Below are 12500 nucleotides of genomic sequence, written 5' to 3' on the forward strand. Positions count from 1 at the left end.
ATGAATCAGATCACCTCCAAAACGGTAAGGTTTGGTCGAAAGCAGCCTCCAATAACTCACGACAAGTGAGCATTTCTGTAACTTATCTAACACTCAATCATTTTCCTTCAGCTAGGTCATTCGCAAAATCCTCTGGGATCGTCGATGGATCATGTCCAAACTAGAATAAAATCATTCATACAAATAAACATACAGATTTTGGATCAGGATCACCGATATCGAACTACAGGTCGACTGTGAAAATTATGAAAATCCCTTACTTTATGTTTGAAGAATTCTGTCAACACAAACCACGTTACACACAAAATCTTCATAGATAACTGCAATAAAGACTGAAAATAACAAGGAGCACAACCAAGATTCTCGGAAAATCATTTAGATAAACTGTCTAATTAAAAAATTATATAAAGTCTACTGACCTTGATATACTTTGTGCAACCAGCTCGATTAAAACAACACTAAAGCCCGGTACTTGGTTTTGGGTTAATCTTTGGTATTCATGTACAAGCTATACCAAATGTTATACAAAGTGAATAAATTTAACCTTGAACCGCACAAGATGACAAATAAGAAATAGCATTTTTAAACCATTAACAGATTGTAACATTTCCTTGACACCAACCAATACATATACTGTACAACAGTGATACTTGAAGCACAATCAAAAGATCAACACCATGCAAAAAATTATACAAATCAGATCAGAAGGAAAGAGAAACTTTCCGAGACTGAATTTTAAAGAACGTTGGAAGAATAACACGTGAGGATCTGAGAGACAGAGAGAAAGAGAGAGAACCATCGCCAATAGCAGTTGTGTTTTCTTAATAATCATAAAACAGACCTTGGGGAGGCAAAACCAAATATTTAGATTTATGAAAAGGAAAGAATCGGATGACATCGTAAGCAAAGAAGGTCATCCTTCACACAAGAGTTGAATAATAGCTGCTATAGTCGCCCTGTCTGGTAGACGTCGGTCCGATTTTTAAGAACATAATGTTAATTAAAAAGTCTTGTATTTGCTCACGGTAAACACGATTAAAAAAACGCATTAAGAAACCAACAGCATTGAGACAAGTTCAAACCCATTACATGAGACATGCATCAGCTTCCAAACACTGAGTTGTATACATCAAAGTCACTCCCGAAAAGACCACGAAAAAAAAAAAAAAAAAGGCCTTAGCAAGGCTGGGTGTAATGCCCTCCAGGCAATGAACGATGTTTATTCCATTTACGACCCAATGGTTTGTTAACATAGGGGTGCGGGAGAGGAATATTCAGCTGTGTAGTGGTGATAATGGAAGGAAAGGAAGGAAAGGAAAGGAAGGAACGGAAAGGGAAGGGAAGGAACGGAAAGGAAGGGAAGGAACGGAGAGGAAAGGACAGGGAAGGGGAGTGGGGGGGGGGAGAGTCTGGATCAACAACTACATGCTTGATGGAGTGCGTGTTATCTCAGCTTATCTAAGTGATGGTAGAGCATTTCAAATCACTACAAGTACAGTAGACAAAGAAAGCATGAACGAGAAAATATTTAGGCGCCTTCTAGAGTAAAGAGACGGAAGATGGGGTTAAGAAAAGACGCAGAAGAGGCGCCCCCCCCCAAAAAAAAAAAAAAAAAAAGATAGCGGGAAGGGGGGAAGCAGGGAAACGGAGGAAGAAAAGGAACTGATTGGGATGGAAGAGTATGCAGAGGAGAGCGAACACTGATGAAAGAGAGAAGAGAGCAGACGGCAGAGGATGATGTTGCAAGACCAAAATCAATGAAACGAAGAAAACACAGATGATAAGATCCAAAACGAAACCTATTAATATCTGCCACAAAGAATGAATACTGTTCTTCATTTCGTGACGTCACGAACCAACTACGCAGATGCCTCAGAGATCAAAGCAAAAAACTAACATGGTCTTGACGAAAGAATTTTTAAAGAAAAAGTAATTTCATTTTATACAACATTTCTTTTGCGATAGGATTTTACGGACTGTCACGTTACTTCTTAAAAAAAAAAATAAAAAAACTATACATATTGCTTCTCATAAAAAACCTGAGTTGGAAAGTCACTCTTCATATTTAGAAATTATGAAAAAACGCAGAAACGAATAACATGACTGTCTTCCTGTTAAGTGTGTGTGTGTGTGTGTATGTATATATATATATATATATATATATATATATATATATATATATATATATATGCATACACATACATACATAAATATATATACATATATATATATATATATATATATATATATATATATATATATATATATATATATATATATATAATTAGCAAACTCAAACAAATACTCGTCAAATAAACGGCACGTCTTTTGAGAGTGTTAGTATGTTTTTCTTCTACACATGACATCAATTTACAAAACATTCATCATGTTATTACTACCATTGTGTCTAAGTAGGGCACTAACGAACATAATTCATAAAATGCTTTGACGCAATTCTTACCAAAAATACTAAACGGAACAATATGAAAGCTTTTATTTCTACAAGAACCTACGTTATACAAAATGTTTTTAAAGCATTCAAAAATTCAAATGATTACGAAGAAACACGCATCCTATAACCAAAAATTCTTGACAACAGACAATTTTACGGTCTTCCAGGATATATCACATTTCATAGGTGAAACATACATATGAAGTAAGGGACATACATTTCTTCCTGATATATTACAATAACTAAAAAAACACCGTACCATATAATCATGGCATTAACTTATCATTACCACAAACTATTAACAACTGACAGCATTTACAAATTTCCAGTTCATGAACAAATTTCCAGTTCATGAGACGCCCAATTTACAAACTATTTTAACTCCAAATTCTTCAAAACTCTGAGGTCAGATGAGGAGACCTGATTTCGCAAACAGCCTGAATAGCTTCCATTTCAAGATAAAATCGATAGCAGGACAAGCCACTTAAAGTCAGTGCCGATGACCTTGTCAGTCACAGCGCTTGTCGAGTCCCTTATCCAGTCAATCATCATTAAACGCCGATATCAGACTTCAAGGACTATCACATACGCTGTAGAGCTTCCGACTTGCCTAGTAGTGTCTGGATGCTAATGTGCTTTAGGCCAGGCGAAATATAATCCTGAATTGGCACGGTAAAAAAATTTACATATTCTTGCAACAAGCTCTGCGCTTCTGATAAACAATGGCGCCACCAAAAGAAAATGCAAATTTGGCTTCACAACCACAACAAACCAGAGACATCGCTGCTGAATGCATGTGCAGTACTTGCGTCGTTCCTGCTGCAAAGCTACACTCTAAAAGTCCTTTCGTATTTCTTACAGGACGATGAGTGACTATGCAACGGATAAATATCCGTATTATACCCATTCAGATAAAAGGTTATTATTTCAACTCTAATTCCATAAAACTTCAGCTTTTACTACACGGCATGGTGAGTAGGATTACAAGAGAGGAAATTGTATTTTCATCCGAGTAAATGAGGAGCAACGTGTCAAGAGCATCATTAAAAATAATTGAAAAGGCCATTCCGAATACAGAGAAGATTCACAGGAAAGTTCGACGGACAAGAGAGGTGGTGGTTTATTGCTCCCCAGCTCAAAACTAATGTCATCCTGCATGATGTCACAAAATTTGATTATGTAACGAGAAACCCCAAAGACTCGGCAATGAGAAAGAGGAAATGACGGATGAATTAACTAATCAAATCAAAACTACAGCCGAAAGACTCAAGTTATCTATGCCAGTGATTTTAATTTGACACTTTACAAAATCTCTGTGCTGCGCCCCCTTCATGATCTGTCACAAGTCAGATTCCTTCTTCAACATTATCATTCCAAGAGTTTAGCAGTTACACTTATAAGCTGTTCACAAACGACGGGGTGGGGGTTGGGGGTGGGGGATTAGCTACATCAGAAACAGCTGAAGACATCAAAGGGTTTTATAGAATAAAACTTGATCCGAACATCATAAAAAGTTGGAAAATGTACTATTCTAAACTATCTACATTTCCGATTGGAACTAAGTTTTTCCACGAAATCGTAGATTATTTAAGAGCCAACGGAGTAAACAGGGTATTCATACTAACGGTGTATTCTTAGCAATACGTTCAACTTCATAAGCATTAAACACTAAAAAAACCTTGAATGATGTGCGACCAATGGCTTAATTCATGTCCACCAACCCACAGTACCTCAACCCAGGCTTAAGCAAGACGTTCAACCTTTGCTATGAACTTCATAAGGCAACGAAAATGACCTTACCTTTTTCAATGTCTTACCGACTGAAGATCTTGTCAAGAGTCTCCCCACGAATGAATTAGCAAAGGAGACAAATGCCAAAGTCTATCTTAAATGTGCCTCTTAAATGTGGAAACAAGACTAGTGAAGTGAAGAATGCCAGAAGATACAAATACATTCAGAGACAGGAAACGAATAACTGAACTATGAGAGAAGGTCGAAAGGAAATGTCTCATGGACAAGAAACTATTTAGGATGTGAAATTTCAACAACGTTTATAGCCCCAAAATGTAAAATATTTATTTCGCTTTTCCATTCTTTTTTCTTATGAACACAAAAAATAAATGAATAAGAAAGTGATCATTTAACTGACAGGCTATTTGAAAAAGACGTACAAGCTACGTCCCAAGTTGGAACATCCAAGCCGAACTCCAAATGTAACTACAATAACAAAAACAACTAGCTGTTATACAATAAGGAAAATTTCTAAAACGAGGGGGAAATGGTCAGAAGTAAAACGAAAACCACTACTTATGTGACGACAAATTCAACAAGACCAAAATGAGAGGCCGTAGGACGAAATAGCTAAGGATTAAACTAGCTGGGCCCTTGAACGAATTCGGGCACAGGACAAGGGTATTGGAAAAGATGTCCGCATACTTCGCCATGGCTACCGCATGCCATTCTAACATAATGGACTCTCGGGAGAAGACACGGGGAAGAAGTTAGGGCACGGCAGGTCAACGACAGAAAGGTCAAGGTGGTCAGGAAACTATTTACAAAGGGGAAGAAGAGGAGATACAGAGCACGAATTTTACGTAATGTGCGTAGTCGCTGAGAAAATACTTCGGTGTGAAAATAACTTTTCGCAAGTTGTAATCGTATTTCAACAGAGACCTTTCACATTCACAACTGATTCCTGATTCCCTTTCCCTGCCGAGAGCAACAACCAGATTCGCTGAACAGCAGCACCAATATGCAGTAAATGTGCCTCGCTGTCCAACTTCTCAGTTCCAGGGGTCCTTTATTCCTCGAACCGTTGGACTGTTGAACAGCCTCCCAGAGGATGTCGCGCAATTGGAACTTCAAAAGTTCAAGCGAAAATACAATGCATTGCTACCCGAATAGTCTTCTTCTTGCATTTTGATACATTTTTATCTATTTATTAATTAATTTTTTTAATAAGTGGTATCTCTTCTTTCTGTATTTCACTTTACCTCCTCTTACTTCTTCCTAATGAACACCATATTCTTGGGAAGCTTGAATTTCAAGTCAATGGCCCCTGTGGGCTTGTTCCATATACGTAGGTTTCATCTTCTAAATAATAATAATAATAATAATAATAATAATAATAATAATAATAATAATAATAATAATAATAATAATAATAATAATAATAATAATAGGATGGGCAGTACTCATGGCAAACAGCAAGTGTGGCACTTGTAAGAAGTGGCACTGTCACTTCTCGGGACCCACTGTTAGTTACCTATCAAAATAGTAAACAAACTCAGCGTTTTAACTTGTCGAGACTAGCAGCATGGTAAATGTGTTAATGATTACCATTCACTGATGGTCACCGATCCTATAATAGTAATGATAAAAACAAACACTGCATAAGTTCAATGACCATAGGACAACCTGTGTACTTAATTTCGTTAGAAATCTCGGCAACATCTTAAAACAGATCAACTTAAGTGTGGTCGACCACGTAGATATTTTGGTCATCAGTTTTTCTTGTCAATAATGGAACTAAAGTTACTGTCTTAAGAATATGGAGTTATTAATATTTTTTCATGGATAGCAACATATAAATCTGGAACAAGGCAGCTATAATAATGCAAAACCCAGCAACACCATATTTGCTTAATAGATGGAACTGAAAATTTCATCTCCATTTCACTATTTGAAAAACACTAAATTTACATGCAAATACATATTTCATGCCCACCAAGACCAGAATCTCAATGGTTTTATCAAGTCATAAACTATCCAATCTCCTGGTAAGATATACAGTAAACCGGGAATTTCATATACCGCGGGCTTTTAATTTTAGGATAAAATGTAACCAAGAGATAATAGATACACTCGCAAATTTAACTACTGCTAATTGGTCTTCTAAAGTAATAAATCTTTTCTTATTTCCGGCATCTGTTCGAAGAGTATTCGGAAAGATCCTCAAGGGTTGTTTTTGTTTTTCGAAAAGTAGACCCCACCTATAGACACCTACTAATTGGTCTTCTAAAGTACTCCCTATGATGACAAAAATATAAGAACTATTGCATCTTCAAAAAATCAATTCTTATTTTTATAATACTGTTACCCCCACAAAAATAAAAGGTGTCACTTAGAATGTCTTGAAAGACACAACTTCTAATTTTGAAAACACTAATACCAATAAGAAGTAAAGAATTTCTCCCACTGTATTGTTTTAAAACAAAACGTTCTTATTTTTCTATTCTAATACTTAGGAGAAGTAAAGATTACCTTCTGTGATGCCTTTAAAGAATGAAATGATAAAACTTTAGTGTGACATTAATATCAAGGGATGTTAAAAGTCTTCGCCTGTGACGTAATGAAAACCAAAATCTCTGATTTTCCAATTAACAAGATGTAAACGGTTTAAAACATGCTATTACAGTTTCCTCTTCTAACTTTATGCAGTCGTTTTAAAGCCATATTATAAAAATTAAATTTTCCCTTTGGGGTTAAACACCAAAATAAGGCTCGCAATGAACTGATTTCGTTTTACAAGACTCGTATGTTGATCACAATGTGATAAGAAGATAATATATATATATATATATATATATATATATATATATATATATATATATATATATATATATATATATATATATATATATATATATATATATATATATTATAGATTTCATTACTGTTTTAAATCTTTTCCCTTTTATGGAATCGATTCTCTTTTCTTTCATTTTCTTCATTATATAACATTTAAAACTGGCGATGATCTCACTACTCAAATGAAAAATCAGTTAAATAATGATATTAGTGATGACCGCGATGATGATAAGGAGGAGGAGGAGGAAGAAGAGAATGATACTGATGATAAAAAGACAAAAACATCACCAGCTCTAAAATTTAATATATTCGAAATATCATCATCGTTCTATATCCTTCACAATTCACCTCCCCGACATCAATTCTCACGACGATTCCTGCATCCAACCCACAGTGGAGGAGGAAGGGATTATCAAGTTATTCTAATAACCACTGAAATATATTTGACTCGTTAGGGCAGTGGTTCTTAACCAGGGGTGCGAAGGCGGTTCCTAAGGGGTGCGAGGATGCCTATGAATAATTAGAGCAAAATATATTTTAATATACGCATGCTATTTTTTTTCAGCAAAAAATAAAATAAATAATAATTATAATAATAATACTAATTATTATTATTATTTTAGTTTTTGTTTTATTTCAGTAACACAAGGGGTGCGAGAACTGACTGCTGATTCGGAAGGGGTGCATGCATTGAAAAAGGTTAAGAACCACTGCGTTAGGGGATGATATTCGAGGACCCACTTGCCTCTCAACTAGAATCATTGTAATGCATTACACTGATGACCACCGTTGTTGTCATACAAACACACCAAATCAAAACAATCGATGAAGCTAATACATTATTATGTCGTTTATGCCCTAAGTTTCTATAACATTAATAAATAGTATTACTAAATCTACCGATCTGGTCGATTGATATGTAGCTTATGACAGCATATTTTGTGGATCTAATTAATAGCATTATATCAACCAATCACCCGTATCCATTACAAATTAAGCCCAGAGAATTGACTAAAATATGCAATTAGTCGACTACGAAGATAACACATGGAAGGTTTTTGCTTGAATACAAGTTCACGAAACACAACCACATACTAAAGTCTGTAAACCCTAACAGTAATATCAAATCAGTGAGTTCCACTACCACAAGTTTCACGACACGTGTGGATGACGCAGAAGTCTACTAATCCATTACGATAAAGTCAAAATAACAATCACGATACAAACGTTTGCGGATCAATTACGATACACACGTCCAACAATCCATTTCAAAAAATAAGATAAAAATGCGCCCAAGTTTCTTCGGCGCAATCGAGTTTTCTGCACAGCATATAATGCTGTATGTAACTCTCAGCCACACCCATGAAACTCTCAGCCGCGGCCCATGAAACTTTCAGCCACGGCCCGGTGATGGCCTGTGTTGTTGGCACCTATAGCGGTGCCAGACGCACGATCATGGCTAACTTTAACCTTAAATCAAATAAAAACTACTGAGTCTAGAGGGCTGCAATTTGGTATGTTTGATGATTGGACGGTAGATGGTCAACATGCCAATTTGCAACCCTCTAGCCTCAGTAGTTTTTAAGATCTGAGGGCGGACAGAAAAAGTGCGGACGGACAGACAAATAGCCTCCTCAATAGTTTTCTTTTATAGAAAACCAATACAACAGCATCATTACTTCATTAAGATCTAGTTCGATAATCAGTTATGATAATGTCCAACGATGAATTACAACAGAAACCTCCAACTATCCATTATGAGAAAAAATTTAAGAAGCCATTCCGATATAAGAGGAAGGAATAATTACGATATGATTCAAGTATATCACGATAATCAAGTCCAAGGACTCACTAAGCTAAAGTCCAAAGATTAAGCCTTTTTCACATCACATTCCAGAAACACGTCGATAAGAAGACCGGAAATACTTAAAAGAGAAAAAAGCTGAATTCTAACATATCATGCAAAAACTCATTCGATGTAAATGTACACTTACAGAAGAACTAATTAAGTTAGACTAAAATGCATTCATATGCCAGGTGCTGTTAGCGAGGGGAGAAAACATGAAGTTCTCGGGTTTATTGCTTCAATAAAATGGACTACAACATAAATGCCGGAGTATCCATATTCTTACGGCAAACACTATTCCCCCTTTAAGAAAACAACCACCTGCACAGGTGACATAAAAAAAAAAAAATCATACCAGCACGATCCCTTCTGCAAGCAAATCTCATCTGAAACGACTCAGGAAGGAAGCGCACATGGTCCCAAGTCATAAGCACACTGGTTGCATCCATCAAATGTCACTGATTAATGGGCTCCTTAGTTCATGATTAATGAGTATATCTAAGGCCATTCACTATCCAAACGGCCTGCTAAGATACGGCACCCTAGAACATCGAACTTGACCCCTGAAGTGAACCTCTTATGCATGCATAAACATCAGAGCAATCGATACTGGCCCACACTTACTTGAATAATGATAAGCGATGAAAGCACGAAAATGTTCCTACTTCTGGATAAGAAATCGTGGCAGCTTCAAAGCATTCCAATTTCTGTTTATCATTACAATGATAAGAAACGAGATATCTGTAGCATTAAATCATTCCTCACTCGTATGCTTTTTAGATTTGTTTGTGGTATCTGTGCGGAGGAGGAAGTCATTCTGGCATACGTTTGTTAAAATGTATGACTATTTACAGCATAAAAAGGACCAGAACCACCTTTGCCAATCACTCTAGATCCTAATAAAAGGAAGTAAACATATACGTGATTGAGTACAATTTTAGTATTTTAGAGACAAACGAGGGAGAAAAGACTAATAGGTCTGTCATTTCATTCTTACAACATAAGAAAAACGGACATGAAAAGTCCCGTAAAACTTCAAGCAAAACTAAAAATTCTTATTTATTAGGGTAGTTCATGCGCCAATTTACAACATGGCAAAACCTATCCCCTTTTCACACGATAATACTACAAATATTATGGCTACACTAAACTTCATTCAGTTTCTTAGCTTAAAACTATCAAGCGAAACAAGTCGACGGTATTATGTAACACCTGACTGCTTAAAACAATCCCAAAAAGAACTCAGTTTAACAGTTTTAGGCCGACACTAGCTACTGACGGAAAAAAGGCGTTAACTGCTGAGAGAGAGAGAGAGAGAGAGAGAGAGAGAGAGAGAGAGAGGGGGGAGGGAGACTTAACTTATATCAGACAAAATGTTGAGCTAAAGCGATTAAGCAACCTATAACCTTTGCCCACTGCTGAAATCAAAAGTGCGTTTTGTATCTAACCACGATAAGCATTGCTTATGAAGTTGCAAAAAGGTTGAAGTAATTTGCTTTTAGTTTTCTGTAAAAGAAAACTACTGAGATGGCTATTTGTCTGCCCGTCCGCACTTTTTCTGTTTGCCCTCAGAGCCTAAAACCTACTGAGGCTAGAGGGCTGCAAATTGGTATGTTAATCTTCCACCCTCCAATCATCAAATATACCAAATTGCAGCCCTCTAGCCTCAGTAGTTTTTATCTTATTTAAGTTTAAAGTTAGCCATGATCGTGCGTCTGGCAACGCTATTGGTGCCAACAACACAGGCCACCACCAGCCCGAGGCTGAAAGTTTCATGGGCCGCAGCCGAGAGTTTCATGGGCCGTGGCTGCGAGTTTCATACAGCATTACAAGTTGTACAGAAACTAGATTGCGCTTAAACTTCGGCACACTTTTTACTTGTTTCTTCTCACTCTCTCTCAACGCAACACTAACACACTAAATAACCTAGTTAGCAATATGGAGCCCTTCCAATGTCACGTCTTCATTCACCTTCCTCATAACTTCCAATTAACTCTATATCACCTTAATAAATTCAGATGTTGGCCCTCTGCCCACAGCAACAGGTGCTCCTTCCAAACTACAGTGAGAAGGGAGGGTATCACGGCTTAACATGCGAACTATTGACGTAGATACCAAAACCTTATCGTGCAATTTACTTGATCAAAATTTTTGTGTCGCCACATTACCTTAATTACGCTTCCTTTTAACAAGTAACCGCTATGTCTATAAAACATATTCAGATGTTATTTAATCAACTAATAAACAAAGATGGATTACATTGAGAAACAAGGGGAGGAAATTATTTCTATCAATTCGGCGATTACAAAACACAGGATGGAGCAGGATAAAATTCACCGAAGGAAATGCGGGTATTATTTGTCCTGGAGTTTCGTAACTCGACATATCTAATCACTTAAACCACTGGTATCTAGCTTAGCGCTGGTGGGGGTAAGCATATTCTGCATGCTCGCAGGTTGGCAAGGAAACTCAGGAAATAACACCAGTGTGATTTCCCATCCAAAAAGACTTTTTGTTTTTTCTTGTTCTTACCCGAGTGAATCTCAAGTTACTAAACTGTCATTTTCTCACTCAAGTACAGTCCAATTTCCGCGACCTCTTATCTTTAATTAAACAAACAACCCGTCCCGTTAACTGACGCCCATTTCTCTCGAAGTCCTGTCGATGTCAAACCCATTTTCCGCAGTGCTATTAATACCATTTGTTAGTTGTTCATCTTAATAATCTTTCTAATCCTAATGCACCATCTTTCTCGCTTCCTCTTCCCCCTCCTCTTCACTCCACTCACATTGCCCCAAAAATATTTGGCAGACTGAGTGACCCCACACCACCTGTACTGTGTGAGAGAGAGAGAGAGAGAGAGAGAGAGAGAGAGAGAGAGAGAGAGAGAGAGAGAGAGAGAGAGAGAGAGAGAGAGAGGGGGGGGGGAAGCGTCTAAAACCTTACTATTAAGGAGCTTTCCTCACCGGGAAGACAATAAGAAATTCCTAGTATCATATTTTCTCGTGAAAACTGAGTAGTCCATGTTTTTAACATATACGACAAATCGCCGTAAAATAAAAACAATATTATGATAAACGAAACAGTAATTACCAAATGGGCCACCCTGCTTGCATGAAGGATTCCCCTGCTGGCTATCCTCACCTGTAAAGAGAAACAACACTAAGTTAAAACATAATAATAATGATAATAATAATAATAATAATAATAATAATAATAATAATAATAATAATAATAATAACACGGAAGAAAAAGAAAAAGAAGAAGATGATCAGTTACGTTCCTTCAAAGCACTACTTACACTCAACCTCCGTCCCATTTCCAAATCCTAAAGTTTTTACTAAAAATTTACTCAAAATGCAATACAGCGCTCTGTTTTATAACCACTGCAAACATCAAAACCATGATAATTTATTCTTTCAATATTAGGATATTAAGCCTTTCCCCCTCCCCTTAATAGGCGACAACTTCAGAGAAACGCCTACGCATCGGTCATTGCCACATTCCTATTTTAACTGCTAAATCGTGGATGACAGCCCACATAAAAACGTAAAATGTATGCATGTATGTATGTATGTAGTCTCTTTACAATTTAAAAAATATATTACAAGA

The 12500-nt window shown here is 36.7% G+C and overlaps 1 protein-coding gene across 14 annotated transcripts in view; it reads right to left on the reverse strand.

Annotated features, from left to right (window-relative positions):
- Positions 1-12500, reverse strand: part of LOC136845736 (uncharacterized) — a 466679-nt gene that overhangs the window by 126288 nt on the left and 327891 nt on the right. For 7 of the 14 annotated variants that reach the window (XM_067115958.1, XM_067115961.1, XM_067115965.1 and 4 more), the window contains one exon: positions 11982-12032. The exons of the other annotated variants lie outside the window; for them this stretch is intronic. In XM_067115958.1, coding sequence (XP_066972059.1) covers positions 11982-12032 — 51 coding nt within the window. The remainder of the gene's footprint in view (positions 1-11981; positions 12033-12500) is intronic. 14 annotated transcript variants of the gene reach the window in all.

The sequence above is a fragment of the Macrobrachium rosenbergii genome, chromosome 14 (assembly GCF_040412425.1).
Source record: "Macrobrachium rosenbergii isolate ZJJX-2024 chromosome 14, ASM4041242v1, whole genome shotgun sequence".
NCBI lineage: Eukaryota > Metazoa > Arthropoda > Malacostraca > Decapoda > Palaemonidae > Macrobrachium > Macrobrachium rosenbergii.